At 34.3% G+C, this 19,794-nt stretch overlaps 1 protein-coding gene across 6 annotated transcripts in view; it reads right to left on the minus strand.

Annotated features, from left to right (window-relative positions):
• Positions 1-19,794, minus strand: part of TCF12 (transcription factor 12) — a 328,909-nt gene that overhangs the window by 95,870 nt on the left and 213,245 nt on the right. For all 6 annotated transcript variants that reach the window (XM_032481110.1, XM_032481108.1, XM_014556715.2 and 3 more), the window contains one exon: positions 10,585-10,649. In XM_032481110.1, coding sequence (XP_032337001.1) covers positions 10,585-10,649 — 65 coding nt within the window. The remainder of the gene's footprint in view (positions 1-10,584; positions 10,650-19,794) is intronic.

The raw sequence follows: 19,794 nt of genomic DNA on the forward strand, positions 1-19,794 counted from the left end.
CTATAGATCTACTTGGGAAGAACTGATATTTTAAGAATATTGTCTTTCTATTTAAGAAGATGGTACATCTTTGCATTTGCTGAGGTCATTTAAAATTTCCCCAAGCAGTGTTTAATAGTTTAGCGGTTTTCAGTGGTTTTGCATGTCTTTTGTTAATACTAAGTATTTAAGTAAAGTTTCTTAGATTACTGTAAATTGCACTTCATTTCATTAAAAAAAAAAACAAACCGAGCTGTTCTTTACATACAATAAAATCTTCAGATCTTAAGTATGACTCAGTCAGTTTTGATGAATACATATTAAGACTTAAGACGTTTCTATCACCTCAGAAATAAGGTACCTTCACAAAAGAACCCTTCTCCCAGGGGCTACTGTTGATTTGATTTTTATCAACACAAGATAGTTTTGCCTATTGTATCGGTTTATATAAATGGAGTCATACTGTAATTTTGAGATTTGACCTCTTTCACTTAGTATAACATTACTGAGATCATCAGATCACTCCATTTTATCACTTAATAGCATTCAATGTATGAATATAACGAAAGTCATTTATCCACTATCCTGTTGATGAACATCTGGGTTGCCTCCAGTTTTAGGCTATAATGAATAAAGCTGCTATGAACATTTTTGATGAAAGCTTCTGATGAACAATGTTTTCATTTCTCTTGGATAAACAACTGGGAGTAAAACTGCTGAGTCACGGGGTAGATTCATATTTAACTTTATAAAAGTGCCAAAAAGTTTTCTAAAGTCATTGTACTATTTTACAGTCCAACTTGCACTTTTAATTTTAGCTCTTTAAAAATGTTAGCTATTCTGGTAGATGTGTACTGTCAAGTCACTGTGGTTTTAATTTTCAAGTACTTGATAACTAATAATGCGGAACAGTTTTTAAATGTACTGATTGTCCATTTGTATATCTCCTTTTTTTCATTTTTCAGTTTTATTAGATAGAATTGTTACAATTTGACAGCACATATACAAATATTGCATGTAAATATATATATACACAACATACTACACATATTTTAAAAAATTTGCATATAAGTACTCTTCATTGTTTCTAAGAACATTTAGAGCTTTAGCTTTTTAAACTTAACATAGTTATCAAAGGAATAAAGCCAATCACAAAATAAGAATTAATTTAAAGATACATATACTCCACTATTAAGAGCAACATTTTTAATTGCCATGATATAGAAGCATCCTAAGTGCACATCAATAGATGAATGGATAAAGACAACGCAGCATATATATGTAATGGAATACAACTCACCCCTAAGAAAGGATATTTAGCCATTTGTGGCCCTTCATTCACTTTTATTTTCACTTCAAAAACCAGAATTTTATAACTGGCATAAACATTTCCATTGCATCAAAAACAACAAAATATCTAGAAATAAACTTAATCAAGGAGGTTACCTATACTCTGAAAACTGCAGAACACTGATGAAGGAAACTGAAGGTGATACAAAGAAATGGAAAGATATTTTGTACTCTTGGATTGGAAAAATGAACATTATCAAAATGGCTGTACTACCCAAAGCAATCTGCAAATCCAATGCAACCCCTGTCAAAAAAACTCATATTTTTCACAGAACTAGAACAAACAATTCCAAAATTTATATGGAACTATAAAAGACTCCGAGATCGCCAAAGCAATCTTTTGTAGGTTTTTTTCCCCTTTTCTTTCTTCTTCTTCTTCTTCTCTTTTCTCATGGTTTGATGACTTGAGAAGGTCCTTTAACATTTGTAAAGCTAGTTTGGTGATGTTGAATTCTTTTTGCTTTTATCTGTGAAGCTTTTGATTTCTTCATCAAATCTGAATGAGAGCCTTGCTGAATGGATAGAGTATTCTTGGTTGTAAGCTTTCCCCTTTCATCATTTTAAATATTTCATGCCACTCCCTTGTGGCCAGTAGAGCTGCTGCTGAAAAATCAGCTGATAATCTTATGGGAGTTCCATTGTATGTTATTTGTTGCTTTTCTCTTGCTAATTTTAATATTTTCTCCTTACCCTTAATTGTTGTCAACTTGATGACTATGTGCCTTGGTGTGTTCCTCTTTGGGTTGATCCTGTGTGGAACTCTCTGCTTCCTGGACTTGGATGATTGTTTTCTTTTCCAAGTTGGGGAAGTTTTCAATTATTATCTCCTCAAAAATTTTCTCAGGTTCTTTCTCTCTTTCTGGGACCCCTAAAATGCAAATATTAGTGTGTTTCATGTTGTCCCAGAGTTCTCTTAAGCGATCCTTGTTTCTTTTCATTCTTAGTTTTCTTTTTTCTGTTCTGCATTAGTGATTTCCACTAATCTGTCTTCTAGCTCACTGATCTGTTCTTTTGCCTCATTTAGTCTTTTCTTGGTTCCTTCAAGTGTGTTATTCATTTCAGTGATTTTATTCTTCAACTCTGTTTGGGTATTCTTTATATTTCCCAACTCTTTGCTAAAAACTTCACTCTGTGCATCTATACTCTTCGTGAGTTCTCTGAACATCTCTGCCATCATTACTTTAAACTCTTTCTCAAGTAAATTAACTATCTCCTCATCAACTGAATTTCTTCTTCTGGGATTTTTATTTTGTGACTTGGCCTGGGAGATATTCCTCTGCTGCCTCATATTGTCTATCTTTCTATTTGTATTTTTAGGTAGGTTAGTTACATTTCTCGACCTTGGAGAGGTGGCCCTCTGTGGGAGACGTCCTATGCATCCCAGCAGTACACTCCTCTCTTGTCACCTAAGGGGTCCAGCTGGTCCCAGTGTGGAGTCTGGCCTGTGTTTGTAGATTCCTTCCACAGGCTTTGGGATTGTTGTTTTCTTATTTCTGGTATCTGCCCCCTGGTAGGTGAGGCTGGACTGGAGGCTTATGCAGGTTTCCTGGCAGGAGGAGCCTGCCCACTGCTGGGGGAAGCTTGGTTCTGGACCTCTGGTGGGTAAGGCTGTGTCTAGAGGCCTTTGTAGCTTAGGAAGTCTGCTGATGGGTGGGGCTGTGTTCCTACCCTGCATATTGTTTGGCCTGAGTCTTCCCTACAGGCTATTGGGTGGGGCTAGGTCTCCGTGCTAAAGATCCAATCAAGATTTCAGCCTCTAGGAAAGCTCCTGTAATGAACATTCCCAAAATGTCCACCACCAGCTTTTATGTCCCCTGGGTGAGCCACAGTCATCCCCTATATTCCCTGGAGACCTTCCAAAACCAGCAGGCAGGCAGGTCTGGCCCCAGTTCTTATGAAATCACTGCCTCTGACCTTGAACCTGGCGCACGTGAGAATCCGTAAACCTGTTAAGAAAATGAAGTCTCCGTTTCCCCTAGTCCCATGGGGCTCCTGGAGTTAAGCCTTCAAAACCAGATGTCCTGGGGTCTCCTCCTCTTAATGTTGGAACCCTGGGCTGAAGAGCCTGACATGGGGCTCAGACCTCTCACTCCTGTGGGAGGGCCTCTGTGACTTAATTATTCTTCAGCTTGTGGGTCACCCACCTGGGGGGTATAGGGTCTGATTATATCGTGAGCATGCCCCTCTTACCGTCCTGCTGTGGTTCCCTCTTTATGTTTCCAGTTGAAGATCTTTCCTGCAGGTTCCAGTCTTTTTTCGATGGTTGTTTACCAGTCAGTTGTGGTTTTGTTGTAGTCATGAGGAGATGTGAGCTGGTGGTCCTACCACTCTGCCATCTTGACCAGAAATCCTGCATTTGCATATTTTCTTTTGTGAAGTGTCTACTCAAGTGTTTTGGCCATTTTTAAAAATTGGGTTGCTTCTTTGTCAATGATCATTATATATTCTACACTTATGTCCTTTGTCAGATGTATGTGTTGCTAATACTTTCTCCTATTCTGTGGCTTCTCTTTTCCTTTTCTTGATGGTGTTTTTGGATGAACACAGTTTTAAATTGTAACTAAGTTCAATTCATCAACTTTTCTTTCATGTTATATGCTTTCTGTACCTTCCCTAAAATTTTTTTGTTTACCCTGAAGCAGCAAAGATATTAATTTATTTTCTCCCTAGTACCTTTATTATTTCAGGTTTCATCTTTAAATCCACGATCCATTTCAAATTTATGTTTATATATGATGTAAGGTAGAGTGGAAGTCCTTTTTTTTTTTTTTTCCACCTATATTGCTATACAGTTCTTCCAGCACCATATAGTAAAAAGAGATGTTTCTTTTCTCACTGAACTGCTGGGGTGCTTTAATCAAACATCATTTGCCATATAGGTGTGGGTCCCTTTCTGGACTTCTTTTTCATTCCATGATCTATTTGTCAGTTCTTATACAAAAACTGCACTGTCTTGATTACTTTTGCTTTATAGAAAGTCTTTAAGTTAGGTAAAGTAAGTCCTTCCTCCTTTCCTCTTTTCCAAGATTCCTTTGGCTCATCTTAATCCTATTCCTTTTCAAATCAACTTTTAAATAATCTTGTCAATGTTTATAATTCAGTAATTCTTACTGGGACTGCATTCAACTGATAGCCCAGTGGAACTATCATCTAAATACTGAGTATTTCAATTCATGAACATGGTGTATCTCCCTATTTATTTAAATCTTCTTTGAGTTTTCTCACAAGTATTTTATAGTTTTCATTGTTGAAGCCTTATAGTCTTTTGTCAAATTTATCCCTTGGTACTTTATGCTTTTTGATGTGACTGTAAATAATACTGTTTTGATAATTTCATTTTTTAATTGTTCATTGTGATTGTACAGAAATACAATTTATCTATCTATCTATCTATCTATCTATCTTTAGATTAGCTATGTAACCTGTGACATAACTAAAACTTATTAGTTCTAGAAATTTTCCTTGATGATTTCTTAGGATTTCTCATGTACACAAACATACCATTTGCAAATTCAGCTTAATTTGTTGTATTCCTATTTTTACGCTTTTTTTTTTCTTGCCTTATTACACTGGCTAGAACATAAAATTCAAGTGATGAGAGTGGAAGTTCTTACTTATGCCTAATATTAGGGGAAAAACATTTAGTCTTTCACCTTTAAGCATGCTGTTACTTAAAAGCTATAGATCTTTCATGCAAGCCTTTTATCAAATTGAGGAAGCTGCTTTCTATGCTTAGTTTGTAGAGGTTTTATTATGAATGTTTTATTCTGTTGAATACTTTTTCTACATCTATGGAAATGATCATATTGTTTTTCTCCTTAATTCTGTTCATGTGTTGAACAACACTGGTTGATTTTCAACAATTAAGCTAAATTTTCATTTCTGGTACAAACCACACATGCATTTTAACTATCAGGGTATTGCTTACCTTGTAAAATGAGCTGCAAAGCATTACCCCTCCTTTATTTTTTTTAAAACAGTTTATGTAAGGTTGGTATTATTTTTTCCCCTATGCATCTAAAGGAATTCACCAATGAATTCACTGATATCACCACCCTCAAGCTTTCTTTGGAAAAAATTTTTGAGATAAATTTATTTGCATTAATAGATATAGAGCTATTCAGACTTTGTTTTGTCTTGTCCCTTTCTGGTAAGTATTTTCAAGGAATTTGCTTATTTCACCTGAGTTGTCAAATTTATTGAATTAAGATATTCCGAGTATTTCCTTATTATTCTTTTAATGTATATACAATTTATACATTTACAGTGATAACCTCTCTCCCATTATAGATGTTGGTAACTGGTGTTCTTTCCCCATTTGCTCTCCCCCTTTGTTTAAATTAGTTTAGCTAAGAATTATTAATTTTGTGGGTCTTTTCAAATAACCAAATTTTAGCCTGGTTAGCTTTTTCTATTATTTGTGTTGTATTACATTGATTTATGCTCTCAACTGTATTGTTTTCTCCCTTCTTATTTTATGCTTCTTTTTCTAGCTTCATAGAGCAGAACCATTAGGTTATGCACTATAGATCTTCTTTTTGAATACAAGCATTTAGAGCTACACCTTTTTTCCCAAGGCACTGGTGTAACTGCACGAACAAATTTTTTTATATCATATATCATTATAATTTAGTTAGAAATACTTTCTAAATTCCCCTGTGATTTCTTTTCAAAACCATGGATTATTTAGGCATGCGTTGTTTCACTTCCACATATTTGGTGTTTTCCTAAGTATCTTACTAACTTCTAATTTAATTCTTTTGTGGTCAGAAAAAAGACTCTATGATTTTAAACCTTTTCAACTTATTGACACTGGTTTAAAGATCAGCATATGGTTCAATCCTGTTGAATGTAATATGTACCCTTGAAAGGAATTTATATTCTTCAGTTGCTGGGAATAGAAGTATTAATTAGGTAAAGACATTTTATATGGTTCATTTAGTTCTATGTCTTAACAAATTTTTTTCTAGTTATTCTGTTCAACTGCTGAGAGAGAGGTATTCAGATCTTCAATTATGGTTGTGAATTTATTTCAATCTTTAATTATACCAATTTTTGGTTCATTTATTTTGAAGCACTGCTGTAACACATTTATCACTGTTTTATCTTCCTTATGTAATGACTCATCATTTTATCATTTTCAAGTGTCTGTATATAATGGGATTGACAATAATGCAAAAAGAGGACGATAAAAAAGCAAATGATATAGGTAAATTTCCAAGTAATTGTTAACTGAGTTTTTTGAGTTAACCATCATTTTTTTTCAATGGTAAAATATCTTAACTCTGATGAAAATTAAATCCCTTGGGGAAAAAACAAGACCCTGCCTCTTCCAGGTTTGAACACTTTGAGAGAAACTTACACAAACAACTTGAATAAATACTTGTTTAAAAGGTATCAATGAGAAACTTTCATAATCGTAAAAGGATTTTTCACTTCATGGTGGCAGTTACTAAAGTATTATACCTATTGTTAATAAAGATGTTGGCTTTTACACTCCGTGTTGAATCAAAAAAAAAAAATTCAATAGCAGAATGATCTATCAACATTTCCAGTAATACTGCTACACCAGTTTCCTTTTAATGGCTCATCAGTTATGCAATTGCTGTGAAGGTAATATGAGGAGACTCATTTAGCAACATATTATTACATCATCTTAACATGAAGTAAGGGCCATCAGGCATTATTAAATTAGCCTGAATTTTGTAGTATGTCAGCAGCATTTTATGTACATTAATAGCAGAGTTAATGTTCCTTGGGGGATTTTGTTGAAGACAAATGGTTTTAAAGTGGCATTTGGATGTAATTTTTTAGTCACTGTATGTTTTTCCTTCTATTATCTCTGTGTGGTTAAGATTGTTATGTTGCTTGTGAATAGGTAAGACAAAATGGCACCCAAGTATTAGTTGTTCCACTGTATTTTTTTCTTCTCTGATCCATTATAATAAGTACTGTTTGGAATACAGGTTTTTCTCTGAATGTGAGTTACACATCTTTTTCACACTTGAATTTCCTTAGTTTACTACTTAGGACTCAAATAAGCTGTTGTGATCCATCATAATTTCTCCCAGCAACTCCAGCATAGCCAGAGCTAAATAACAATAATAAATAGCAATGTTGCTGTTCCTTTCACAGTAAGCAATCCTTTTACTTATTTTAAGAGCCCTCTGGTCTTCACTGATACTATTTATCCTTGCAGCAGTATAGTCTTCTTTCCTCCGTGCTGAATTTTGGGCTTCTTCTTTGGGGCTCATACACTACTTCTGTGACTTCTTCAAATCTTTACCTCATTTGAATACATCTTGTATAGAGCAATTTCGTTATTTTAGATTTCATACATTCCAATAACCTTGTTCTCTTTCCCATATGCCTGCCTGATCTCTCCAACATGTAATAAACAATTATTAAATGGTGATCTTACATTTTCTTCTTTTTCAGTACTCTATATATGCTTATATTTGAAGTACACAGAGGAATTTGGTTTCTCAAAGCATAATCCCCAGTCCATGTGAATTAAAATCAACTAGAGCACTTTTTAAAAAGTGAATACTCAGGTCCTTCTTTGAGCAAGGGAGGGAGTTAAGAGATTCTTATGCTGCAGTATAATTATATCATAAGATGAGTTTAGAAGGTTTACCACTGGCTAGAGCAGCCTTGAGCAAAGTACTGAATATCTCTGGAGAACACTCATTTTCTAACCTGCAAAATGGGTGTTGTTAAAAGGATTAAATATGATCATGTTTAACTCAATGCCTGGCTTAGTTACCGCTCAGTAAATGATAGCAATTGTTATTAGAGTGCTATCTATGTTTAAAATAAATGTTTTTGATATGAGAATTAAATCTGGTATAAACACATATCAATCCTTGGCAAAAATGTTAAGATTCATCTTTGCAAAATTGGAGAATTATATAAATAGAACTTACCACTGATTCTAACTAAATAGCAATACCTTTGCCAAGAGAGTATTAAAAAATATAAGTGAAAGATCCTTAATTAATGTAAGTATTAACTCTAATTTAATAGATGTAGCTGTAGTTTCAAAGATCTTACAGTAGTTTTTTTCCTCAAGTGTTAACATTAGACAAGTGGCTATCAATCTTTTGGTCTCTTAAAAATAATATTAAGGACTCAAAATAGCTTTTTTTTGGGGTGGGTTATATGAATTGAAAACATTTAAAAATATATATTTATTTTGTAAAATACTTCCACTGGCACAAGTAGTTCAGCTTTCAGAGACTTAATAAAGGAGGTGGACAAGAACTGCTAATTCTATTTTTCTTTTTTTTAAAATTAGTAGTAACACAAATTTTAGTATCAAAGACACTATCTTAAGACCTTAGATATATATCACATCATTTCAATTCTGTGTTGATTTTGCACTTTGGTGAATGGAAGATTCACAAAGTTCAATGCATTATATAAAAACTACTCAGAAGCAGAGCCATAAGTAAAAATCTAGCCTTCTGATTCCTCTAAAAAATACAGCTTAAGTCTTTACATTAATACATTGACTTTCGCTTTTAAAAAATGATTACTAAATGAAAGACACAGGAACTCTAAGATTAAAGTAATAGCAACAACCATATCACCCCATCTCTTTCCCTGAGAGTACCTTTCCTCAACACAAAGAAAAATTTCAAATCTCTACTAAGAAAAATAAAGGAAAAGTTGACAAGTAATGGAGGAATACACCAAGCTTCTAGATGGAGAGATTATACACAATAAAGATGCCAGTTTTTCCTAAATTCATTTAAGATTTGCATAAGCCCAGTTAAAAAATTACCAAAAAATGAATTTGTAACTTAGAAAAATGACTAATCCATGAATATTTGGAAGTTTAAAAAAGAGAAGAACCGCTTTACTAAGTAGTAAAATAAATGGTCAAAATATGGAAAAGTAGTCTAGTCCTGCTGAAAGAACAGAACAGGTGGGAATAACAGGCAGGGAGACCAACAGACCAGAACATATGGTAGGTACAGCCCTCCTTCATGGTAATTATAGGAACTAATATCTTCACCTATGCAAAGACATTCTTATTATTCTTAGGTTGTCTTTATTGGCTACAACATTCTTACTCCTTTTAGTATATGCTGTAGATAGATTTTTTTTTTTCTGTAAGAATTCCCATTTTTAGTATTATTTCTTAGAACAGATTACTAGTGGTAGTATAGATGAACATATTTGAGGTTTATGATATATAGTGTTTACATTCTAAAGATCATAATAATTTACAGTTACTCTTTAGTGTAAGAGTTTCTATTTCACAGCACTGGGTGCTCTTTTTATGGACTGTACCATACATAAATGGAAAACAGATATTGTCTCACCAATTTGCATTTTTTTGTTGTTGCTAATTCTATTTTTCAAATGAGGAAATCAATGCAGAGATGGGATTTAAAGTTAAACGACTTGTCACAGGACCACAGGTCAGTAACTTGTACAGACAGAATCTCAAACTAGGTCTTCTGACTCTGAATGGCACAATTATGGGATATGTATTAAATGAAGTGGTATGTTAGTATGACGGTTAAATGCTCACGTCTGAAGTTAGGCTGGGTCTGAAAAAAGGTATGCAGACAGCAGAAAACTAATTTAATATATTCTGTGTTTCCTTTGTATGCTTTTTGGCTTGATTCTGATGGGAGTCTGCAGGTGAACTGAGTGTTTTGGATTCTCAGCATAAAGATATGGGGAAAGAAGCAGAGAAGACAGTCATCAGTAGAAATGCAACATGCAAAGGAATATAGAAAAGCTGAAAGAAAGTTTACAGGTCAAAAAGACCGTAGGAAGCTCAAAAACTTGTTTGGATATAGATTGAAATGAACACACTTCCAACTTATAAAGTTTAACATAGTCAAGCTACACAGAGCAATTTTATGTTCTTCATGTAATACACCAGCAACTCTGTTCTTTTTATGAAGAAATAAGCAAAAATCATTTTCAGAAATCAGCATTTTGGAAGAGAGTAGGAAGATAACTACTTTTTTGTCTCTAGTTAAAACGGAGGTGAGTTATGAAATTTTCTGATGATAGAGAAAGATGGTCTGGTAAATTGTGGAAGGGAAATCATTTTAAGCAGAGGAGCAGAAGAAAAGAAAATCTGTTTAATTACTAAAAACCCACCACATTAGTCACCAGCTAAAAGCACACATAATGGTGACATAAATTGGATAAATTTCTAATTCCCCTATTAAAAGTCTTTATTTACATGTTAAAAAATTATCTCACTGCTTTTGTATTTATTAAACTTACTTGACAGCCTGGTAATCCGGTGTCTCTGCTATACAAGGAAAATGAGCCTCTCTCTGACGTTTTTCCTATAAAACAAAGAAAAAAATTTTATATAAAAATTCTCATTTATTGACACACAATTCAACTAGAACATTCATGGAAGTACAGAGAACAAATGAAAAACAAGAAGACAAAAATCCAGTAAATAAAGTTTGAAAAGCTTACTACCATTCCAGTCAGTTTAACAGTGAAATTCTAACTTTCTAGATGAAACAGCATGCATTTTATTAAATACTTTCTTTTCATTGTGAAACAATGAAAGAAATATTCAAAAGGATGGACGTCTATTTAACCAACACTATGATCCATATAACAACAAGTGAGAATAACATTTTCCCACATTTGCTTCAGATTGAACATTTTCCCCTCTTTCCTTCTCTTTCAGAAATTAAAACAGTGTAGTTACAGGTCACATCTCATCCCACACACCAAGGAAACCCTTGTCATAAAATTGGTGTATGATTCCCATGTATATTTTGAATCTTTCAGTATTCATGTACTCAAACTATACACATTATTATTTGTGTTCAATATATTTAAGCAGATGGGATTACATAGTATAGATCTTTTTGAAATCTGCATTTTCACACAATTTTATGTTTTTGAGATATATGTTAAAAACAGACACCTAGTTCATTCATTTTTACTGGTATAAAATGTCCCATTATACAAATAAAACCACATTGATCTGTTCTTCTATTGAAAAATAGATAGTTTCTTTCTTTCTCTCTCTTTTTTTTTGCTATCATGAAGAGTGCTTAGACAAATATCCTTGCACGTCTTGTAAACAAATAAAGAGTTTCTCCAGGATAGATATAAAGAAGTGGAAATGCTGAATTAAAGGATGCACACTTTCAGCTAAATATTGCCTTTCTCTGAAGCTGTCATGCCAATTTATACACTTCCCAGAAATGTGTAAGAATTCTAGTTGGGATTATATTTGCAGTTCAAAAGCCGATGGCAAGTGTCAGGAATGGTACAGGCCAGCTCTAGAGGGAGAGCAGATGTCCCACAGTGCTGACAACTGACAGCAGTGTTCTTATTCATTTGCTTTTCAGTACACTGGAGTTTAAGTATGTTCAGTAAAGTGAATTTTCAATTGTTATATATTTTTAAACTAAAAACTCCCTCACAAATAGACATGTTGCTTAAAATGATTTCTACAAGCATCACCTAACAAACATGGAGACACAAGTAAACAATGACAATGGCAGAGTTGTTTTTTTCCTCCATTCCAAGACAAAAAAAATAGTAACATAATTAAATCTGATGTTATACAAAATATTTAAAATTATTGAGGCTATATAAACTTCAGCATAATTATATACTACACATTGAGATATCAGCTTGTGATTATATAAAAACATATAGTTTATTAATTTAAAAAATTTCACACATAAAAGCGATGCTCAAAATTATTTACTGATACGGTGCATAATTTTTTAAAAAGCTTGGAGAAATATACACTACCATTCAATCATTTTTATTGATGGATGCACACCACTGATGTATTCAACTGGCCAACTGATGTAGAAATCTTAACACTTCTGAATCTGGCCTCTGCCGTATCTTCAGATATACAAAATAATTCTTGCAATAATAAAGCTAGTTATCAGAAAATACTTTAATAATTAGGGGTATAATTTCTGAGCCTATTAGGATATTATAGCATATGTATTAAGAAGCACTTACTATCTATTTCTGATGAAGCACCTATTTCAGGCAAAGCAATGCCAACACACAAAAAATGCATATTTATAAGAACAGGAAAATTAATTAATGTGGTCTGTTTGCCTCACATTCTCACAACCAGTACTTTATGTAGTATGTTCTACATAAAGAATTTTAATTTGCAAAATACTCATATGAAATTAAAAAGGAAAACATTTATAACTCTTTAAATATATCCTTTACAAATAAGACTGCTTGTAAGAGTCAAGGTGTTATCTTGGCCTCTACTCTTCAACTCTTGGAATGTGACTTCACAAAATCATTATACATTTGCAATTCTGACACACCCCCCTTACGGACAAAGAAGATGCCAAAGACTGAAGGGATATGTCAACTCCTCATGCCTGGCAGAGAGATTACTGGGAAAATATAAAGAACAGACCACATCTATGATTTGGAGGTATTACTTTATTAATCAAACACATTAAGCAAATATATGAGATGTTAAAAATCATTCTCAGTATATGTCTTTAATTTTAAGATGTTGCATTTAAAAACAAATCATGTCTCATACACTTGGCAGGACAGAACTCAGGACAGAATTCAGAGAGGACATTGTAAATCAATAACATAGAGTTAAAAAAGAAAAGACTATACCAGTGGCTTGTTATTCATGACAATATACTATCAACTTATTATCAGCTGAAATCCTCACTAAGCCCTTTCTACCATGCAAATTCTTCCTGAAACATTATTTCAACCAAGCAGTAAAGACTTAAACCTAAGCAACAATTATTATACTTTCATTCATATGTAACCAGTAAGGAATCTTTTTAAAAAAAATTCATTGTTGAGGTGAAAAAGGGAACAAAGTGAGAGATCAATATCTGCTCTGTTTTTAAAAAAATAAAGTACAGATTTCAAATGCAACTTTAAAGTATCTATGTGGAGGCTACTCATTAGATAGATTGTTTAAGAAAATGTCAAGTTTTATTTTTTTAAAGAAATGTCAAGTTTTAAAACTTACTTTCTGTGCTTTTTAAAATTTCTAAACTTCTTCCTTTCAGAGGACATTCAAACCAGAGAGAATGAAAACCAATTTAACAGAAGCCAAAAACATTTCAAAGTAAAAGTTTCTTCTGAAATGGAAAATTGATAGCTAGTCTTTAAAATGACTTAACCTATTCAAATGAGATTCTGAAATGTAAATACATCTTTATTTCACCTTTAATTTGTTAGGAACTATTTATTTCTCAGAGACTAAGATGTTTGGGTACTCCTGAAATATAATTATGCGTACTCAGTCTGAGATTTAAAAGACATTCATCTTTAATTCTTTCAAAATTATTTTTCACAAGAACTCTTTTCATGAATTAAAATGAATCACATATGTCTTTTTATTTTATCTTAGGTGTCTGACAACAAAAACTTTTGACTACTGTATTACGGAATTTCTAGTAACTTTTACATAAATATTATATATAAATGTGATAAGTGGACAATTTTAACAGTAAACATCCACTGAATACAGTTTAAGAACTATCAGTAACTGAACAAATACATAATTTCCCTCTGAACACCTATGAAAAAATATAACAAAGAATTTATTGGGAGTTTCTAGCAGAGGGGTTTTATTTGTGTGTGGGTATGTATGCACCATGGGCCTCTTTGGCAATCTTCAGAATAATGTATTTAAAAGAACAAAGCAAAATATACAGTATTATAAAGTGATATGTTATCAAATTATTAAACAAATTTGCTACAGAGTAATATATATGCTTTTAAATTAACACATTAAATAGCTCTAGCTAGAGGCAGGCCTATCAACAATGTTAATTTCAAATCATAAATGACAGTTTAAGATACATGCAACAAACATACTATGCTATAAGAGTACCTTATACATGTTATTTCACTTAGAGACTGGTAAAAATGACAGTTTCTTCCCTAAGTTCACTGATTTTCCTTCCATTCTGGGAGTCTCTGGACTCCAGGCTAAGAATCCCAACACTAGTAGAAGAGTAACATGTTATTGAAAGATACACATTTATACACATATTTGTGTATCAAGCCATCAAACACATATTTCATAAATAAGTACTTTGTGTGTAATGTTACTTTAAGTAGCTAGACTTACATGGTTTATATTAATCAGACTCAGTATTTTCTGACCCCAAACTGAAATGCTCAAGAAATGACAGATGATTTTGACTAATTTGGACAGGGTTTAAAGAATAGCAAATTAATGAAATCTGAGAAATTATTTTAACCAGTTGTTTGTCTAAGATGAATAAACTATTAGAGACAGTCATTACTGTATCAAATCATCTTGGAATTAAAAAAAAATCTGTCACCTCATTCCCTAGCAATAACGTTAAGTTGCAACTTCCCATTATTTGCCTAAGCTCCCAAAATACAAACTAATGTTAATATTAGTCTATAAAGAACTCTTCAAAAGAGAATTCTGCCTACATTCTTCAGCATAGGACACAATCAGCAGTCAAGCAGAGGCTGAGAATGAACAGGTCTACACTCCCATTACTCTTCAACCCAATCACAAATATTCTAGAGTTGGCTACATAAAAGAACTTGAGTTTGATACATTCCATCAAACATTTATGGATTGTCACTCAGACAGATGGTGGGGTTATGAGATGAAGACCCACGCTTCTGCCCTCAATACGTGTCAACAAGTAGAAAAGCTTATAGCCCAACTGGATGAAAAACAAGTTTCACAATAAAGGTCAGGTGTCTTGAGGTCCAGATCCAAAATGCACTGTGGGTGGATCTAGAGGGGTGGACAGGGAATTGCCTGAGGCTGAGGCAATTCATAAAGCCTACTGAACAAGGAAGGGGATCACCTATCCAAACCTGAATGGAGAAATAGGCACCTTCTGTTCATACTAAAGGTAGAGATGAAACTACCTATCATTTCACAGAAGAAGGGTCCTCTGAGTAGATGGCCTATGTAAGAACAATATGGCCTTTTAGGCAAGTAATTTTCCAACTTAAGTGGTCCGGGAGATAAACTATGTGTAGGGCAGAGTACAGTTTAAGAGCTGTCAAACTGGTTTTCATTTAAACTCATACAATGCCATCCCAAGGCTGTGAGAACAATCAGTCCCAAGGATAAAAGGGATATGCACTGACTGGGACAAGTTGATCAAACACCTGAGTAAACTCTAAGGTCAGAGCTGAACACTCTTTCTTTGCCCAAGGGCTAAAGAATGAGAATCTAGAAAATCTAGCTAGTCTTCAGAGCTTCTAGTGAAGTGAGAACCAAATATAAAGGAGATCCCATCTTTTATCTTATAGAGAGATAACTCACTGATTTTTCTTCCAAAAGTAATTAATTCCCTTTTCCCACTAATCAGCATAACAAAACGATGGGGTAGAAAAATAAGGACTGAAAATATATATGGCAAAGAGAAAAGGAAATGAAAAAAGACACAAAAGAAGAGAAACACAGAAACCAGCCTTCCTGTACATCTCCATTTGAATTTTATTATTCCATAAGCATAGTCAAGAATACATTGGCTTTTTTAAAAAACAGTCATACTACACTGCTGGGCACAAATTAGACCAAAAACTTGTACCACTGTTAAACCAAGTCACCCTATCCTGAATTTATACAAGTGATTTTTCTAAATGTAAATGCAGGATTTCATTCCCTAAAATTATTATTTTAAATTTCATCTTTGATTCATCACATTACCCTAATCTATCTGAGTTAATGCTAAATACTTGCAATAAAAGAGTGGTAGGAAGAACATGCCTAGAAATTTCCTTAACACTTACTCCACCTTAAAAACTGAAGGCATGCCCACTCCCAGAGGAGTGGAGGAAAGAGTTGAAATGACAGGAATCTTCCTGGCAGGTCATTTAAGTTGGTGAAATGTGCTACACCCAATTGTGGGAACCCTGGTTGTAAGGGTTCAGATTTTAAGCAGGATAAAACTAAACTCTGATTTTGGTAACTCCTTGAAGTGCAGGTGAATTAAAGGAATCCTACATCATTTCTGAGTAATTAGCAATACCAAGTGAGACCAAATGACCTCTCCTAGGATCACAGACTCACTTCTCAATGAGATTACAGAAGTTATCTAGTCCAACTCCTGCCCCAAGCAGTATTACTCTGAACATGAAGAGTCTCAGCAAAAAAGGTCCCCTGATAATTGCTTTCTACTTTGTATCACCCACATCTGAAGAATAGCATTAAAAAGCTGAAGCGTAGGGATGGTGAGGGAGAACTCTCAGAAAACAGAGTTTCCAGCAGTAAAATAAAAACTGTGGAGAAAATTATACAGCATTCCAGTTGTTCTTATTAATAAAGAGATTTGTGGAACCATTAGCTCTTTTGTTGAGAATTTATTTATTAATGCAGTGGAAGACTTAATAAACATTTTTAGCAGACAAGTTACTACTGGTGAACCACATGAGTACCTGCTTATTGGCCATTCAGGTATCTAATAGTGAAATGGCCATTCAAGTTTTTTGCCTGCTTTTTTCTCATTAGATTATTTATTGTTTACTTGTTGATTTGTAGGAGTTCTTCATGTATTTTTGACCCAAGACCTTTTATTGTATCTATGTAAATATTTTCTGTAGGTTGCGTTTTCACTCTTACTGGTGTCTTTTGATAAACAGAAATCCTTTGTTTTAACATAGCCCAACTTGTCCATTTTTTTCCTTTATGGTTAACATTCTTCGGTGTGTGTACTGTTTAAGAAATCTCTGCCTATTGCAAGGTTACAAATCTATTCTTCTCTGTTTTCTTCTAAAAGCTTAAATTTCACACTTTAATTTGAATTTGGTTTTTGTGTATGTTGGTAAGGGGTCAAGGTACATGTTTTTCCCCAGAGGAATAATCAACTGACTTCAGTACTGTTTACTGAAAAAGATGACCCACAATTTAAAAGTATCTCTGTGGCTGCTGTGTGGCAAATAAACTATGGAGAAACAAGTGTGAAAGAAGAAAGACCAATTAGAAGACTAATGAAATAATCCAGATGAAAGCTAATGGGGGCTTTAATTACTCTGACCCACTGAGGTAGGTACTATTAAATCCCTACTTCACTAATGAGGAAAAACACTTTATCCAAGGTCGCAGAATAAGTAGCTGAAAGAGCTAGAATGTAGGGCTCTCTGACACCAAATTCTTAACAGCATACTGTACTGTACTGTTTTCCAGTGGAGGTTTTAGGACACAATTCCCATGTTCTGATCATATACGTAGACATTTGGTGGAGCCCAAATATAGAATAAGATTTTTTTCCCCCTCTATTTAGCCTTCAGGCAGCCTCTACCAATCAACTGATTGAGCACTGGATGTGAAACCCATTCCTGCTGAAAACGGGGAATGATGACAAATTATCCCAAAAGTGATTGGCAGCACATCCCAACTACTCCATCGGTTGACTCTGGATGTAACGAGAACACAGGCAGTTACGTTGATTTCAATCAAAGGTAATTGTCATTCTTCTCAGTTCTCACAAAGAGCACAAGATGATGTTACCCTTGCTTCAAGTGCCTGTTAAAAAAATATTTATTCTGATCGTGTCTTTCTGGGCGGGCTTCAGTTTCCTAATCCATAGGAAAGAACCAGCTGGACAAGATCAGAGGTTGCATAATGGCATCCTGAGAGATTGTTTTGTGTGGCCAATGCCAGGATTTGTGCATATGTTTAAAACAATTAAAAAAAATTAATTGCTATCCTAGTGATGAGAATGCACCCTGCAGAACTCCTACTATGGGGAATGTAACTGACACCCTGAAGTTTCTGTGGGGAACTACTCCAGCTGCTGTGCTCTGAAATCCATGACTGCTTTTGCACTTGCTTCTAACACATTTGATAGAGTATGGTGGGGAAACTAAAACACATCCCTTCCTGGAAACGTAGCATTACTCTGTTGACCAACTTTGGCTCAAGAACTCCCCAGCTGCTTTGCTGAACCATCCTTAGAGGACACAGCAGTCGAGGACTCTTCCACTTCTCATCTTCACTCGCAACGTCTTGAGGTGGCTGGGGGGCATTTGCTGACTAGCTACCGGGGGCAAGGCACTGTGGGAAGGTGTTTTACTCACACTGCTGGTACCACTACTAGTTGTGTTCTTCTTCCTACTAGATATCCTGTTCATACCAAGGAGTGATTGAAGGAAGCTGTGAGATACAGCAGTAAGTTTTCAAAATCTCCCATAGATCTCAATCTACTGGCTGGAGAAACCTGCCCTATAATACTCTCTCAGCTGTTATGTGCTTTTTTCCTACCAATTCAAAACAATGTTTTATGAGGAAATGGCTAGAGACAAAGATACTATGGAAGATGTGGCTGCCTCAGCATTTATTTCTGCAGCAGTCCACTGAATACCTGAAAACTTCAGCAAAGTCTAGTCATTTCAATGACTAGATACTACTCAAGAAATAATTGTTGACTTCATGAGTAACAGCAGAAATTAGAACAAATAGTTTCTCTTTCTGTCTGAAAACCAGTATTATTTCAATGTTCATTCAGGCATGCTGATTTACATTCAAATTCAAAATCTATTAAATTAAAAAACTCCACCATTATATTTTAAATGGGCAGCATTAGACTGTTTCTCATAAAAGGTAAAGGCTTAATCTAGAGAAAGAATTCCTGGATGTTTCAGAAATTACCTAGATCAACATTACTATGTTTCAAAATGAAATATTTCAATATATAAATCATGAGAGCATTTTTACATTTAGTTTTCAGAGAAACAATATGAAATCCTCACATAGGCAAACCGAAATATTTGGGCACAGATCTAAATTTGATCACAGTTTTATGAGGAGACTATCCTCCTCCCCCTTGGGTATCTTTGAAAACTCAAATACCTAACCTGCTTACTTATGGAGAAGCTTTTCCTCCCCTTTTGTGGGTGAACACTAACAAAAGTTTCGTACAATTTGAATCACACCAACCTCTTGGAGAAACATCAAGTACCATCCTGCAAAGTGGGGAAACCTGTAATGCTGCTGGGTGCATCTAAGCAGAGACCCAGGAATTCTGCTTACAGGATTCACCTCTTGGCTCTTGCTTCTCTCTCAGCGAGGGAACTGGGCAAGTTACAAGTCAGTTAACATCAATGGCCCCACTCACTCTTTTAGAAAATCAACTCAGTAACACATAAGTCACACAGGCATGCACTACTTAATTAATGCTTACAAAGGATTTGGAAATTCTCATGAAAGAACCTAGGCCAATGCTAACTATTAGAATTACAGACTTCATTTTGGTAGCAACCTATTCAAACTTACAGAAAAAAAAATTAAAAAGAAAGTCAAATAGATTTTTTTTTTTTTGAAAAAGGAAAGGAAAGGAAGAGAGAGTTTTTAACATAAATGCTTGCCTATTTTCCTCACAACAATTTGTTTAAGTATTATTGGCTAACATTTGCGCCAAGCTCGCTGCTGGCTACACTAAAGATATTTAAGTATCTGGTGCCAACGAGCGCAGCTGCTGGACTCTCTATGCCCTC

Source organism: Camelus ferus, chromosome 6 (genome assembly GCF_009834535.1).
Source record: "Camelus ferus isolate YT-003-E chromosome 6, BCGSAC_Cfer_1.0, whole genome shotgun sequence".
Classification (NCBI taxonomy): Eukaryota; Metazoa; Chordata; class Mammalia; order Artiodactyla; family Camelidae; genus Camelus; species Camelus ferus.